We start from the raw sequence: 18,199 nt of genomic DNA on the forward strand, positions 1-18,199 counted from the left end.
CAGAGCGAGACTCCGCCTCAAAAAAAAATAAAAATAAAAATAAAAATAAATAAATAAATTAAATTAAATTTTAGGCATTTCCTTCCATCTGTAAGAAGCAAAACACAGCCATAGTAGTTTATTTTCTACTTTTATACCAGTGTACTGGTTACAATACTGGTGTAAAATATTAGCTGAATAATTTTTGGCATAAATTATTCTTATAGCTCAAAACAACTATGTATAAAAGAAATGAAAACAAAAAAGAAAAAAGTTCAAATAGAAACAGGAAATACAAATTGGGGTGGGAAGGTACAGGGACTACTGAAAACAGGGATTAAAAACAATGTCTAAAAGTTATTATATTATTTTAATAGTCATTGTTGCTTCAAAACATGGTGGCTATAAATAAGAAATACTATCTCACATAGTTTTGGTGGGTCAGGAATTTAGGAGCAGCTTAGTGGAACAGTTCTGTCTTGGGGTGTCTCATCAGGTTGTAGTCGGTTAAGTAAGGCAGAGCTCCAGTAATCTGATGATTTGACTGGGGCTGGCTCACTCATATGGCCAGCATATTGGTGTTGGTTGCCGTTGGAAGGCTTATGTTCCTGCCCATGTGGACCTCTTCATAGGTTGACTGCGTATCCTCAAGACATAGCAGTTGAATTCCCCATTATGGGTGTCCCAAGAAAAAATAATATGGAAGTATTTATGCCTTTAATGATCTAGCCTCAGAAATAGCACACCATCATTACATACACTCTACTTATTAGAAGCAAGTCGCTAGGTCTGGGCCATATTCAAGAGAGGGGAAATTAGGTTCTACCTTTTCAATGGAGAAGTATTAAAGAACTTGTGAACATGCTTTTAAAGAATTTTTTTTAGGAGACAGGGTGCCACTGTGTTTCCCAGGCTAGAGTACAATGGCTATTCACAGGAGCAATTACAGCGTACTGCAGCCTCAAACTCCTGGCCCCAAGTGATCCTCCCATCTCAGCCTCCTGAGTAGCAGGGACTACAGGTATGCACCACCACACCTGGCTTTCACTTTTCATATTAGAGTAGGTGACAACTGTTACATAAAGCAAAAACCCACATTAGATAAAATATATATATATATATATATATATACACACACATAATTATTATTTGGTTTTGTGACAACGTCTAGCTCTGTTGCCTAGGCTGGAGTGCAGTGGCAGAATCATGGCTCACTACAGCCTCAACCTCCTAGGCTCAAGCAATTCTTGCACCTCAGCTTCCTGACTAGCTGGGATGACAGGCATGCACCACTGTGCCCTGCTAATTTTTTTTATTATTATTTGTAGAGATAGGGTTTTGTTATGTTGCCCAGGCTGGTCTTGAACTCCTGAGCTCAACTGATCCTTTGGCCTTGGCTTCTCAAAGTGCTGGGATTATAAGCATGAGCCACCACACTTGGCCTATTATTCTTAAAAGAACGAAAAATTTATCTGATCTACTTAATGATACATATAATTGTTCATATATACATAAATCATATGCCATCTTCATAAAGGAAAGTCATTAGTACTGCTTTTATAAAATTAAATCTAAGTTTTTCTCTTATTTTGACAGAGCTCTAATTTCTAAAATGCTCATAAATTTTCAGTTTTCTGCTACATATATTAAAATACATGCCAACTGCAACCCACTAGGTACTCGTTCTAAAACCATAGTTTCCCAGTGGTCACCTAACATCTATCCATCCAACCAATCTTCTTCCTTGTTTGAAAATTCCACTGCATACCTACTAATTTTTATGCAGAGATTTTTAAATGAAAATTCTGGTTAATAGATGGGCAACAGTTACTACCAAGTGAAGTCTATAAGCCAAGGTGTATGGACCTCTATATAGTGGGTTGTAAATGCTTGATATGGGAAGAATTCAAGAAGGAGAAAAGAATGAGAAAAAGTTTTGTGATAGTCCCAAGTTCATACTTGCCCAGCTTGGCTTAATTCTACTGCACATCCTTCTTGCTGCAAATCACTGTAGTATGTTACAATCTAGACTATTTGGTTTTTTACTTTGTTATCCCAAGTATCTCAGCAGCAAAAGTACCAAAGAACACAAATACTCTAAAAACATTTTTCTTTAAAAAACATGGCAGAGTGATGTTAGCAAAATGCAAGGGTAGAAATTTTTGTCTGGTTCTCTATACTCTATAGAGTTTCAATTAGTGACTTCTCAGTGGCAAGATGACTACCCTGCATCTCTTGGAACTCAGGATGATGTCTCATTGTACCACAGAGCTGAGAAAAATCTGGGAACAGTGTATTAGTCCATTTTCACACTGCTATAAAGAAATATACAAGACTGGGCAATTTATAAAGAAAAGAGGTTTAATTGACTCACAGCTCCATATGACTGGGGAGGCCTTGGAAAACTTACAACCACGCTGGAACACAAAGGGGAAGTAATGACCTTCTTCACATGGTAGCAGGAGAAAAAGACAGAGAGTGAAGGAGGACCTGCCAAACACTTATAAAACCATCAGATTCATAAGAACTTACTCACTATCATGAGAACAGCATGGGGGGAACCACCCCCATGATCCAATCACCTCCCACCAGATCCCTCCCTCAACATGTGGGGATTATGGGGATTAAAACTGGAGATGAGGTTTGGGGCGGGGGACACAGAGCCAAACCATATCAGATAGTAAGGGAAATGGTGCTTTGACTGCAACACCCTTCCCCTAAGCATGCATATGCAGAAGTCCCCTGGATGCAAGTTTCTATGGTAGAAAAAATGAGTGGGAAGTGGGTATTCGGCCTATTGTAAGCATAGTATATAAACCTCTTATATCTTTAATATGAAGATTAAAGACAAAACTATTAAAAATAATTATAACTACAACAATTGATAGTGGGATATGCAGTTTTAAAAGCTGTAAGTTGTAACATCAAAAATTCAAAATATGTGGTTGGACGAGTTGGCTCATGCCTGTAATCCCAGCACTTTGGGAGGCCGAGGCAGGCAGATCACTTGAGGTCAGGAGTTCAAGACCAGCCTGGGCAACATGGTGAAACCCCGTCTCGACTAAAAATACAAAAATTGCCTGAGCAAGGTGGTACACCCCTGTAATCCCAGCTACCCAGGTGGCTGAGGCATGAGAATTGCTTGAACTCAGGAGGTGGAGGCTGCAGTGAGCTGAGATTGTGCCACTGCATGCCAGCCTGGGCGAGAGAGAGAGACTATCTCAAAAAAATTCAAAATACGAGAGAAAAAGAGGACTTAAAGTACAAGGTGTTTATTAAACATTTTTAGCAATCAAAGTTAAGTTGTTACTAGCTTAAAATAACCTGATATAAGCAAATATCAATAAATCTAAAGGGAAAGATAGTGCACAAAATAATCATAGTAGACAACTTTTTTTTTTAACTTTTATTTTAGGGGTACATGTGCAGGTATGTTACATGTGCAGGTTGTGTCATGGGGGTTTGTTGTACACATTACTTCATCACCCAGATACTAAGCCTAGAACGTAATTGTTATTTTTTCCGATCTTCTACCTAGTAGGAAACTTCAGCACCCCACTTAAGCAATAGAAACAATATCCAGACAGAAAACCAAAAAAGAAACATTAGGTTTAAACTGTATTCTCGACCAAATAGGCCTAACAGACATTTACAGAACATTCTATCCAGCGGCTGAAGATTACACATTCTTCTCAACTGAACATGAAACATGCTTCAGGATAGAGTGCATATTATGCCACAACATAAGTCTTAACAAATTTCAGTTCAAAATCATAGATTATCTTTTCTGATCACAATGGCATAAAACTAGAAGTCAATAATAAGAGGAAAATCAGAAACTCTACAAGTACATGGAAATTAAACAACATGGTCAATGAAAATATTAAAGAGAAACAAAAAGATTTTTTGAAACAATGCCAATGGAAACAAAGCATAACCTATCTGATACAGCAAAAGCAGGTCTAAGAGGGATGTTTATAGTAATTAACACATAAATCCCCAAAAAGGAAAGATACAAACCTAATGTTGCACCTCAAGGGACTAGAAAAACAAGAACAAGCCAAACCCCAAATTAGCAGAAAAAAATAAATAATAAAGAGAAGAAATAAAGGAAATAGAGACCTAAAAACCGTACAAAAGATAAATACAACAAATAATTAGGTTTTTGAAAAGATAACCAAAAGCAACAAACCTTTAGCTAGACTAAGAAAAAAAGGAGAAGATACAAATAAAAAAGTGAGAAACAAAAAAGGAGACACTACAATTGGTCCCAGAGAAATACAAAGAATTATAAGAGACTCTCATTAACAATTATATACCAACAAACTAGAAAATCTAGAAGAAATAAATTTCTGAATACATATAATCTACCAAAATTTAATTATGAAGATATAAAAAACTAGAACAGACCAATAAGTAAAGAGATTAAATCGGTGATAAAAAGTCTCCCATCAAAGAAAAAAGAAAAAATGCCTAGGACCTGTTGGCTTCACTACTGTATTCTACCAAAATTTTTGCTTTGTTTTAAGAGACAGGGTCTTGCTCTGTTGCCCAGGCTGCAGTACAGTGGTATGATCAGAGTTCACTGCAGCCTCCACCTCCTAAGCTCAAGCAATCTTCCTGCCTCAGCCTCCCAAGAGGCCTCCCAAGTAGCTGAGACCACAGGTGTGTACCAGCACACCAAGTTAATTTTTTTTTTTTTTTTTTTGGGTAGAAACAAGGTCTTACTATGTTGCCCAGGTTGACCTCGAATTCCTGGCCTCTTGCAGTTCTGCCTCAGCCTCCCAAAGTGCTGGGGTACTGGTGTAAGCCAACACACACCCAGCCCTACCAAATATTCAAAGCAAAACTAATACCAATTCTTCTCAAATTATTTTTAAAAATTAAAGAGGAAGGAATTCTTCTAAACTCATTCTACAAAATCAGCAATACCCTGATACCAAAACCTAACAAGGACACAACAAAAATAAGAAAACTACAGGCCAATGTCTCTGATGAACCTCGATGGAAAAATCCTGAACAAAATACCAGCAAACCAAATTCAATAGCACATTAATTTTGGGAGGCCAAGTAAATAACTTGAAGTCAGGAGTTCAAGATCACCCTGGCCAACATGGTGAAACCCTTCTCTACTAAAAACACAAAAATTAGCCAGGCATGGTGGTGGGCGCCTGTAATCCCAGCTACTCGGGAGGCTGAGGCAGGAGAATCGCTTGAACCCAGGAGGTGGAGCACCTCTGCACCCCAGCCTAGGTGACAGAGTGAGACTCCGCCTTAAAAAAGAAAAAAAAAAAAGCCAGCACATTAACAAGATAATTCACCAGGATCAAGTGGATTCGTCCTATGGATATATGAATGGTTCAACATATACAAATCAATAACTGTGATATATCACATTAAATGCAGGAAAAAAACATATAATCATTTCAATAGATGCAGAAAATGCATTTGACAAAATTCAACATTCCTTCATGTTACAATTATCAACAAATTGGGAATAGAAGGAATGTAGCTCAGCACAAAAAAGGCCATATATGAAAAATCCAAAGCTATCATTCTGAATGGGAAAAAAGTGAAAGCTATTCCTCTGAAATCTGGAACAAGACAAGGATGTATACTTTCACCTTTTCTATTCATCATAGTCTAGAAGACCCAGCCAGAACAATTAGGCAAGAGAAAGAAATAAAAGGCATCCAAATTGGAAAGGTGGAAATTAAACTGTTCTTGTTTGCAGACAACATGATCTCCTACGCAGAAAACTCTAAAGAATGTACCAAAATACTGTCAGAACTAATAATCACATTCAGTAAAGTTGTAGGATACAAAACAAACATACAAAAGCATTTCTATACATCAACCACAAACTACCTGAAAAAACAAAAATCAAGTAAACAATTCCTCTTAAAATAGTTATAAAAATAGCTAAAATACCTAGGGATAAATTCAACAAAGGAGGTAAAAGATCTCTAAGATGAAAAGTATAAAACACCAATGAAAGAAATTAAAGAAGACACAAATAAATGAAAAGATAGCCTGCATTCATGTAATGAAAGAATTAATAATGCTAAAATATTCATACTATCCAAAGTGATCTACAGATTCAAAGTAAACTCTCTCAAAATGCCAATGACAATCTTCACAGAAATAGAAAAAAAATTCTAAAATTCATATAGAACCACAAAACATCCCAAATAGCAAAAGCAATCTTGAGCAAAAATGACAAAGACACATCATGCTATCTGACTTCAAAATGATCCAGCAATTCCACTTTTGGGTACATACTCAGTGGAAATGATTAAGATATATCTGCACTTCCATATTTATTGCTTCATTATTCACAACAGCCAAGATACGTAATCAACGTAAGAGTTCATCAGGCAATGAATGAATAAATAAAATGTGGTATACATACACAATGGAATACTATTTATCCACAAAAAAAAAAAAAAAAAAAAAAAAAAAAGAACAAAATCCTCTCATTTGTGGTAACATAGAGGAAGCTGGAGAATATCATGTTAAAAGAAATAAGCCAGGTACAAAAAACAAATGCTACATAATCTCAACTCACATGTGAACTATAAAAAAGCTGATCTCATAGGAGAGTAAAATGGTGTTTATCAGAGGCCTGGGTAATTAGAGGGGTAGAAGGATGGAGAGATATTGGTGAAAGAATCTAGAATCACAGATATGAACAGGTTTTCAATAATTGGTTAAAGGCTGTGCACAGTGGCTCACACCTGTAATCCCAGCACTTCGGGAGGCAGAGGTGGGAGGGTTGCTTGAGGTCAGGAAATCAACATCAGCCTGGGCAACAAAGCAAGATTCCATTTCCACAGAAAATTTACAAGTTAAAAATTAGCTGAGCATGGTGGCACAGGCCGGTGGACCCAGCTACTCAGGAGGCAGAGGTGGGAGGATCACTTGCGCTTAGGAGTTGGAGGCTGCAGTGAGCCATGATTGTGCCACTGCACTCCAGCCTCGAAGACGGAGCAAACTGCCATCTCCAAAAACAAAAATAATTGTCTAGAATAGGCAAACATATAGAAACAAAACTAGATAAGTGACTGTCTGGGGCCGAGGGGTTGAATGGAAAGAAGATCGGGGGTGAGAGAGAAATGGGGAATGACTACTAATGGTTATAGAGTTTCTTCATTTGATAATGAAAATATTGTGAAACTGACTGTGGTGATGGTTGCACAGCTAGCTAAATCTGTGAACACACTAAGAGCCACAGGATCATACATTTTAAACAGGTGAATTGTATGTGAACTATATTCCAATAAAGTTATTTAAAGAAGAAGGAAATGTGTATTAATTGGAATGTAAGTTAGAAAATCAATACTATTAAATATTTTCTTTGCTTTCAAAAACAATGGCAGCTGACAGTACCACTGTATAATTTAAATGGCAAAGACCATCCTTGTGAACCAATTAACAAATGAGACTCTTTCAGAAAAATCTGAGTTCAATTTTCATTTCAAATAAATGAATATACCATCCATAGGACAAAAAAGTTTCTGAATTCCAATTCCAAAATAGAATAAAAAGGAACAGAGTTTTATCCCCTTGATGAAATTATGTCCCATTGCTTGTAGTATTTCTTACTGAAGGTTTATTTGTTTTGCTTTTAGACAGAAAAATACAATTTCAAATTGTACCCATGTTTAATATCATACCCAGGAACACTGCATGACATTAAGGTCCACAAGAGTAGAGATATGTCATTCTTTTATGAAGTGGGTAACTGTGATATGTGTAGATTTATATTAGACAACTGCAGAGCACAACCATAACTGCTGAGACAGAACTAAAAGCATGTCATCACAAATAGTAGTAAAATAATTTCTTAATATAATACATAAAAAAACGTAGGAAGAAAGGAAGAAGAGGGGAGGGAGGAGGAAGGGTAGGAAGAGAAGGGAAGGAGATGTAAGGAAGGGAGGAGGAGGAAAAAGAAGGGAAGGGGAGAGGAGGGATAAAGGGAAAAAGAGAGAGAAAGGAAAGGAGAGAGACAAGGAAAGGAGAGAGGGAGAAAAGGCAGGAAGGAAAAATGAAATACTGATTTTTCTTTACATTAAAGAATCTAAGTTAGAATAATTTCACAAACACATCAAAAGTATTGTAATTGAGGACAGCAAGCCACTGCTTCCTTCATCTTATTTTAGCTATGAAAAGTTTACAACCTAATTTGAAAAGGGAAGAGCTCAGAAAGGCAAACAAAGAGGAGTATTAATTCATATTTAAACTTTAAAAATTATAAGGAGGTATCACAATTTGAATAGTCAACCTTATTTGTAGGGCTTATGTTACTTAAAATTATTCATTAATCATAAAATTGACAGAATTAGTACTTACTACTTTCTTAAATGACAGAAAGAATTGAGAGACTGTATTGCATCACCTTCTGCCACATCCTGCTACAATTATAAATACAGTTGTACTACTGACATTTCTACAACTGCTCCAGGTGAAAGCATTTGAACAGAGAATTCTCTTTGATCATTTCATTGTCATTTCTTCTTTTTAAATTTACATCTGGACTGTTCCAATGCACAGAAGTACATCTCATAAAAAACCTTTTAACCTCTAACTAGCTTTTCTAGGTAAAATAGGTCACAAAAGAGATAATCAGATTTTTTTTAATACAGAAAACTTTAGATTTTTTTCAAAAAAGATCTCAAAATAGATAAACAACATGAGTCCTTTGATTTAAATCAGTTTTAACTTCTAAATACCATAACTCAATTAGTAATGTTACACCAACTGGTAGTTCTTGAAGTATCAGCTTTACAATTTTGAGTTCAATGTTTCTATTTCATTCAAACATAATTCCTAAATCTTTTGTTCAGTGTTTTTAGAAACTCATTTTACATAGTATTTTGGAAAGCTTTAAAATACAATTATGAACACTAGTTTATTATGTGATGTTTTACATCAAGAAAACAATTAAAAGCATCCCCCTGAGATGTATAAAACATAAAACACACTGGCATTTAGGCAGTCCTCTCAAATTTTAATTAAAAATGAAACAACAACATGGTTAAAATTTTACTGGAAGTTAAATACAAATATGGAGGCTTATCTAACTGGAAGAGACATGAAAAACTGCAAGACTGAATGTAAGTCAATAATCATAAAAGCAGATTAGAAATTATAAGACAGAAATAAGGATCTGCTAATTTGAGAGGAGACCAAGCTAATGTCTTGAGGATCGTTTGAGCCCAGGAATGCAGGACCAGCCTGGTTAATACAGCAAAACCCCATCTGTACAAAAAAGTTAAAAATAAGGCGGGTGTGGTGGTGTGCACCTATAGTCCCAACTACTCAAGAGGCTGAGGTAGGAGAATTCCTTGAGACCAGGAGGTCAAGGATGCGGTGAGCTGTGATTGCGCCACTGCACTCCAGCCTGGGTGACAGAGCGAGACTCTGTCTCAAAAAAATAAAAAATAAAATAAAATAAAATAAAAATCCATATAGCCTCAATATTATAATAATTACAGGAAAAAAGTGATTCAAATGATTACCTGCTTATATTCCAGTTAACAAAGGATAAGATGGTATTTAAAATTTTTGAGATGCCCAGAATATACCCCAAGATGGCATTTTAAAAATAAATTTTAAAATACTATAGATAAATTAAATTCAAGGAAGCTTAAAAACAAGTGAACCTAGAACTTAAATAGAAATACCTCATGTAGCTCACCATCAGGCTTCTGAAAAATTCAATGAGTCACATAACACTATAAATCTCCAAAGAACAAAAAGGTATCTAGGCACCAAGGAAAACTGTCATCCCTGGGAAGCATGAATGAAAGAGTCCATTTACTGATAGCTATATTTAAAGTGATGCATATTCGACACTCTCTGTGACAACCTACAATTACTCCCAAATTGAAGAAGACAGTAAGAAGTGAAGAAAACAAGTGAAACACTACTCAAAATCTCTCACATTTAGAGAAGTAAAAATTGAAGTCTTCTCAGGATGAGAGAAAAATCTCCAGTAAAAAAAGCAAGCTGAGGTTACTAGTTAGAACAGTAGGGTTCTATTTCTGCTTTGTTTACTCACCATGGTGTTTTTTTCTATCTTATTTAGTCAGAATCCTTATCATTAAACAATCATCACAGACCAACATATTAATTATGAGAATGCCAGAAAAAAAACAGAGAGAAAATAAAAGAAAAAAATGTTTGAAGATGTAATGTTCCAAAACTTCCCGACTTTGATAAAATGAATGAATCTACACATCCAAGCATGAACTTGAAGCATGAATTTAATAAGCTCTAAACATGATAAACACAAAAAGATTCACACCAAGACACATTATAGTCAAACTGTTGAAAGACAAAGAAAAGGAAAGAATTTTGAAATCAGTGAGAGAAAAGCAACTGGTCCCAAGTCAGGATTCTCAATAAGATTAAGAACTAATTCTCATCAGAAACCATGTAGGCCAAAAAGCAGTGAGTTGACATATTTAATGTATTAAACGAAAGGCACTATTAACCAAGAATTACATATCCGACAAAACTACCCTACAATAAAGGGGCTATTTAAGACATTCCCAGATAAACAAAAGCTAAGACAGTTTGTTAACAATAGACCTGCCCTACACAAAATGCTAAAGAGAGTCCTGCAGGCTGAAATGAAAGGACATAGTAAATATAAATGCCAGTATCACTGAACTTTTGGTTTGTAATTCCTTTTATTCTATATGATTTAAAAGGCAAATGAATAAAAGAATAATTATAAATCTATGTTAATGGGCATCCAATATACAAAGACATAATCAATGAGAGTAATAATATATAAGAAGAGGATGGAGATGTAAAGGAGTAGAGTGTTTGTATATTATTGAAACTACATTGATATTATCCAAATCAGGTTGTTATGAGTTTACAATGTTAACTGTAATTTAAATGGTAAATAGTAAAAGTAACTAAAACATATACAGGAAAGAAAAGGAAGACGGTATCAAAAAAGAACACTACCAAAAATTAACTTATTGATCTTAGACACAAAAATTTAAAAACACATAGTTGTTATGGGCTGAACTATAAACATCCCTCCACGGACCCTCCTGCCACTATTCATATGTTGAAGCCCTAAACTCCAGTATCTCACAATGTGACTACATTTGAAGATAGGGTCTTTAACAAGGTAATTAAATTAATGGAGGGCAGTAAGGTAGGCCTTAACCCAATCTGACTAGTGTCCTTATAAGAAGACATTAGGACACGCAGACACACTCCAGGGGTACATATGTACACAGAAACCACCACGCAAAGAGGCAGAAAGAGGGTAGCCATCTGCAGGCCAAGAAACAAGGCCTCTGAAGGAATCAAGGTGTCAATACTTTGATCTGGGACTCCAACACTGTGAGAAAATAAATCTTTGTTGTTTAAGCCACCTAGTCTCTGAAATTGTTAAGACTGCTCTAGCTAACTAATATTGAACTTATTCATAATCATATATTATTCTGCATTATTTGTTTCTGTCACACTTTTAAAAAAAAAATGTAACTATAGTTGGATTAAACACTTTACCAATATTGAATTAAAAGAACAATGGCATGCTTCTTTTGCCTATGAAATAATAAAATAGTTTTACTTTTATGTTTCCTTTCTATACTTCACTAGAGCCATTAGGTCAATCCTTCTTGTATGTGTGGTAAAACTTAACACAGTCAAAGGTAAAATCCACTGTGACTTATACCTCTGATGCATCAAGCCCACATTCTTGGTATCAATCCAATGCGATGACATTAAGCTAAATATCCTCTCAACAAAAGCATGTAAACAGAATACTTAGGATTTTAATTACTATCAATAATAGGTGTTTAGATATAGGAATTAGTTTATAGTTCTATAAAAATATTCATCTATCTTTTAGCTAAATGCATGTTTTGGCATTCCAGCTCCTTATGAATCACATCCCTTGTGTTTACAGATTCATTATATAGGCTTATCAGTGTTCAAAATGTCCATCACTTTAAAACACGCTGAAAGACATTGGCTATCATCCTAAGTTAAATTTCTCTTTCTTGCAGAAATGGTTTTAAAACACCTGAATTTGAATTTGTGATGTCAAAACTGGATTCCAAATAAGTTACAGTTTTAGTAAAGAAACTGAAAAAAAGTTTTATTTAACCTCGTTGCTCTTTTCTGTGACTTTTTTACTTGAGTTCTGAAGCACTCTTAATATAAAAATGAGACATTTGGGCCAGGTACAATGGTTCACACCTATAATCCTAGCACTTTGGGAGACTAAGGCAGGAGGATCACTTGAGGCCAAAAGTTCAAGACCAATCTGGGCAACATACAGAGACCCTGTCTCTACAACAAATAAATTAGCCAGGTATGGCACGGTCTGACTGCAGTCCTAGCTACTCAGGAGATGGAGGAAGGAGGACTCTTTGAGCCCAGCAGTTCAAGGCTGGAGTGAGCTATGATCACGCCACTACATTCCAGCCTAGGCAACAGAGCGAGAGACAGTGTCTCACAAAAAAATAATAATCATAAATAAATAAAATTATTTGTGTGGTTTTTTTTTTGGGGGGGTATGTGTTTTTTCTAGCCTACTTGTGGCCTCTTCAAAAACAGAAACAAGCTGGGTGTGGTGGCTCACGCCTGCAATTCCAGCACTTTGGGAGGCCGAGGTGGGTGGATCACGAGGTCAAGAGATCAAGACCATCCAGTCCAACATGGTGAAACCCCGTCTCTACTAAAAATACAAAAATTGTCTGGGCATGGTGGCACATGCCTATAGTCTCAGCTACTTGGGAAGCTGAGGCAGGAGAATCACTTGAACCCGGGAGGCAGAAGTTGCAGTGAGCAGAGATCGTGCCACTGCACTCCAGCCTGGCAACAAAGTGAGACTCTGTCTCAAAACAAACAAACAAACAAAAGAAACAGAAACCTCATAAAAATATTTTTTTCTATAATCTTGTTTTTCCATTCTCATTCTCAATGTACTGCCAAATCAGAGAAAGGCATTCCTTTGGTCCCATATTTTGTTAATATTGTACTGCAAAGTATCTATGTCCAGCAACAAAAATAGCCATCTTTTAGGCACATATTCAAGGAGGTCATTTTCTTCCATTTATTTTTCTTTTTGTAGAGACAGGGTCTCAAACTACTGGAATCAAGCGATCCTCCTGACTTAGCCTCTCAAAATGCTGGGATTACAGGCATGAGTCACAATGCCAGTCTTTTTCCATTTCTTTCAAGTCAAAAAATCACATTAAGTGCTTCTACAAATTTTTTAAAAACTGACAACATAACCAAAAGTGTTCATTAAGAAAGCATCAATTATCAAACTTAAGCAAGTCACACCCCTTTTTAGCAGTGTTGTATACATGCTGTGCAGGATATTGAGCAGATAAGAACTTTTCACTTTCATTAGTAAGAAGTTCAGACCAAATGAAATTTACCAAAATTTACATTTGTACTGTATATCAAATAAATCTAGAATTCTATTTGGACAAGATATCAACAATATTTGTTTTTGTTGCCTATGGTTTCATTAAAATCTTCAAGAACATGATTTGACATATCAAAATACCTAAGAGCTTTGGGGACATTTTCTTGTTGACATAATTTGTCATATAACTTGATATATGAAAGTATGATTACTAGTAAGATCTCACATAGTAAGTTACCCAAAACTTCAAATTCCTTTTATTACCTTGCAAAAGACAAGAACAAACAAACCATTACTAGAATACATTGTTAGAATGAATGTGAAATATTGTAAAAAGTGCAAAAGAATAAAAGTAGGCAATGACTGTTTTATTATGAGACCAGTATCAGGGAGAAAGCTGAGGGAGAACTTAATTACATAATTAATGAACTTTTAGAAGGCAGAAACTGATGAAGATCCTCAAGGAAGGAGACAATCAATGAACAGCTAATAGTCTCCCGGTATTAGTCCATTTTCACACTATTGTAAAGAACTGCCTGAGACTGGGTTCGTTATTTATTTATTTATTTATTTATGAGACAGAGTCTCGCTCTGTCGCCCAGGCTGGAGCGCAGTGGCACGATCTCCACTCACTGCAAGCTCCGCCCCCTGGGTTCACACCATTCTCCTGCCTCAGCCTCCTGTGTAGCTGGGACTATAGGTGCCCACCACCGCGCCCGGCTAAGTTTTTGGCCATCTCGGCCTCCCAAAGTGCTGGGATTACAGGTGTGAGCCACCGCGCCCAGCCAGAGACTGGGTAATTTATAAAGAAAAAAGGCCGAGGCGGGCGGATCACGAGGTCAGGAGATCGAGACCATCCTGGCTAACACAGTGAAACTCCATCTCTACAAAAAATAGAAAAAATTAGCCAGGCGTGGTGGCCGGCGCCTGTAGTCCCAGTTACTTGGGAGGCTGAGGCAGGAGAATGGCGTGAACCTGGGAGGCAGAGCTTGCAGTGAGCTGAGATCCAGCCACTGCACTCCAGCCCGGGCGACAGAGTGAGACTCTGTCTCAAAAAAAAAAAAAGAAAAAGAAAAGAAAAATGGTTTAGTTGACTCACAGTTTAGCATGGCTGGAAAGGCCTCTGAAAACTTATAATCATGGCAGAAGGCAAAGAAGAAGAAAGGCACCTTCTTTACAAGGCAGCAAGAATGAGAAATGTGGAGCAAAGGAGTAAGAGCCCCTTATAAAGCCATCAGATCTTGTGAGAACTCACTCACTATCATGAGAACAACATGAAGGAAACTGCCCCCATGATTCAATTACCTCCACCTGGTCTCTTCCTTGGCATGTGGGGATTACAATTCAAGATGAGATTTGGGTGGGGACACAAAGCCTAACCATATCACCCCCAGTTCTAGTAGGAGAAAAGACTGAAAACTGTAAAATGCAAAACGTGCCTTGATAAATTAAGGCTTTAGTAAATCATCCTTTTTTTTTTTTTTTTTGAGATGGAGTCTCACTCTGTTGCCCAGGCTGGAGTGCAGTGGCATGATCTTGGCTCACTGCAACCTCTACTGCCCAGGTTCAAGCTATTCTCTGGCCTCAGCCTCCCAAGTAGCTGGGATGACAGGCAAACGCCACCACACCTGGCTAATTTTTGTATTTTTTTAGTAGAGACGGGGTTTCACCATGTTGGTCAGGCTGATCTGGATCTCCTGACCTCAAGTGATCCGTCCACCTCAGCTTCCCAAAGTGCCGGGATTACAGGCGTGAGCCACCGCGCCTGGCCGTAAATCATCCTTTTTCTATTACTCTGGAAGTTCATAAAGTGACCACCTGGATGTTTTACCAAAAACAATACAAATCAATTGACCAACAGAAAGACTCAGGCCACTTCATATTAATGACCACCTTAAAGATTCATTTTTACAAAAGATTTGAAAACTATGATTAAATCTGAGCTTGGAAGTATGTGGAATAATCATACTATATGTTTAAATCAACTAAGAGTTACTTGAAAAGAAATCATTCTGGATTTGTCAATTTTCCACTTTTCCAGTTCTTGAAGTTAATTAGAATTCAAAGGGAAAGCATTAATCAATAAAAAAGAAAAAGAAATCTAGTATAGCAGAACTGACACATGATTGCAACGAGCAGAATTTTGAGCTAGCTTCAAACTGCAAAGGTAAGAACCAGTGGTATGTAAAACTTGTTTATATCTTTCAAAGCTGGAAGATTAAGCAGATCACTAACTCTCTCAATCAAGATTAGGTTAAACTGGTAACTCAAAGAGTATATGCCTAATGAGTTTATTCAATTACTCATTGGAAGATATGGGAATAGAGACAGATATACAGATATATTAAAGATATACCCAGGTATAGATATATAGATGTATATACGTATCTACCAACATATATGTGTATATATATTTAGGTATGAACATATGCATGTATATTTATGTATATAGATATCTATATATAATACAGAGCAATTTCTACTATCTTGTGGCAGAAACATCCTTTCTGAGGAGGACATGTAGGAAATGAAGAAGCTATAAAGTTTAATTACATTAAAAACTTTGGAAGTTACATTAAGAACTAAGGCACTGTAAAAGACATTGTAAGAGTTAATGTACACATGACAAAAAATACATACTTTCAACTTATAAAATAAAAAGGAATACTATCTATAAAATATGAAGAATTTCTATAAATCTGTAACATATGAAAATTATAAAATGATAGTGAAAGGAAACAAGTAATTTAAGAAGAAATGCAAATGAACAATAAACATATTAAAAGTTCAAGCTTACCAATAGCCAAAGAAATAGCAATTAAAGTAACTTTTGATTAGATGTGCAATGACTACTAAAATCCCAATTCAAATGAACAAAATTATATTCTACAGCAACACAATATAAATGGAAACAATTATGCAAAATAGACATGGGTCTAGAATCATTTTGAATCCCTTTAACTTTTAAAATAAGTAACCAACCTGAGCCACTTTAATTGAGTTCTGGGTAGAGCCACCAGCATGATATTCAACTTTGAATTTTTTCACGAGTTCATCAAACCTATAAGGAAATCACAGTAGAAAAAAGTAAGTTACCTTCTGTGAGTTGCCACAATGTAAACTTTTCTGAGCAGAAGAGTATTAAAACACAAATATTTACAAATAGTAAAATATTTTAATTGTTTAAGTATGTTGAATAAATGAATTGAAATATCTTATAACAAAAATACTGAATTTCCACATTTAAGAAATGTTTTCCATAAGTGTACAACTATAAGAATTTAAGAATTTAAAACACAGACTGTCCATAATTAGCCATTAAACTAAACAGAAAGTAAAAGTAATAATTAATAGATTACCAAATGGAGGTCACATGTGGCAAATTGGTTAAGTCAAAATCAGAATCCCAGTCTCAGAATTACTTGTTACTACAAACATACAGAAATCAGTGTGTATTTCTCCTCATTCCAGACAACTAAGCGAGTTTTCTATAGAAACTAAACAAAATTTCACTTAATGTTACCCTTGGAATCAGTTCAAGAAGTATGAAAATTATAAGACCTTACACTTCAAAAGAGATGATGAAGCATATGTTCATTTCCTCTTCCACATCTTACTAAATGTCAAAAAATATATTTTATATATAAAAACAAACAAAAGCATAACAGCACTGCCTGTAAAGCAAGGAAAGAAAGATGCCACAAACAGACCTATCTAATTATATGAAAAGATGCAGCTAGAGAATGACACAGTTTCTATACACTAACAATTATTGAAAAATTTTTGAAAAATCAATAGTTGGATGGATTACCTGAGCAATCAAAATATGCATGGGTAAAACTAAGATAAAATACAAAAGTTGAAATTTTAAAATACCAAAAAAGTAGATAGAAAATATAAGAGATTTAAAATATGAAATAAAAATTAAAAGGTGCAGAGAATTTATTAGGTGGTCCGAGATCTATTTAACAGGAAATACAGAAAGGGAAAATAAACATTATGGAGAGTAAGAGAGAAATGTTGGGGGGAAAAAAGGTGAAATATAAATATGGTCAGATTTTTCCAAACATCAAACAGTTTTACAAGGGATTAGGGACGAGGACCCCATACTTGGACACATCTTGTGTAATCTCTCATATTAAGATAAAACCCTAAAAGCATATAAAGTGAAAAATAATAATTACCTTAAAAGGAATAAAAATCAGACTAATACTAAACTTCTCAAAGAATACCAGATGCTAAAATATAATGGAGTAATGTATTCTATGCTGAGAAGGGAGGAAATTTTTGAAACTAGAAATTTTCAATATGCACTCAAATTATCAGGTTAATAAGGCAAAGCAATACTTAATAATCCTTTATCCTATGTGGAAAAAATTACTAAGGAGATGTGCCAAACTCTCCCCCCCAAAAAAACAGAAGAAAGATGGAATGAGGTTAAAAGAAAAGGAGGGTGTTGTACGACTTTGAAAAAGAAAGCCATAAAAAAGTTAAAAGTGCCCATCATACATTATTGCAAGCAAAATTCTCCCTTTTATGGAGAAGACTCCATAAATATCTCAAATGTTAAAATCAAGTTTTAAAAGGTTTTAAATATATTGTTGAAGTCATAAAGTTAATCAATAAAAAAACCAAACCAAAGCAAATATAAGGAAGAATAAAAAGGCAAAACAGTGTAAGTGCACTCCATTCTTCATCTTCCAGTATAGAGTTCACAGACATTGTATAAACTTAATTAAAAGTAAGCATAAATTCATTATTTGATTTATAATGTTAAGCTAAAAACATTCCTTTTTTTTTTTT

General features: G+C 35.5%; 1 protein-coding gene across 2 annotated transcripts in view; it reads right to left on the minus strand.

Annotated features, from left to right (window-relative positions):
* Positions 1 to 18,199, minus strand: part of ADK (adenosine kinase) — a 285,891-nt gene that overhangs the window by 104,539 nt on the left and 163,153 nt on the right. For both annotated transcript variants that reach the window (XM_017854550.1, XM_017854551.1), the window contains exon 4: positions 16,379 to 16,457. In XM_017854550.1, coding sequence (XP_017710039.1) covers positions 16,379 to 16,457 — 79 coding nt within the window. The remainder of the gene's footprint in view (positions 1 to 16,378; positions 16,458 to 18,199) is intronic.

This window comes from Rhinopithecus bieti, unplaced genomic scaffold (assembly GCF_001698545.2).
Source record: "Rhinopithecus bieti isolate Rb0 unplaced genomic scaffold, ASM169854v2 scaffold_36008, whole genome shotgun sequence".
Classification (NCBI taxonomy): Eukaryota; Metazoa; Chordata; class Mammalia; order Primates; family Cercopithecidae; genus Rhinopithecus; species Rhinopithecus bieti.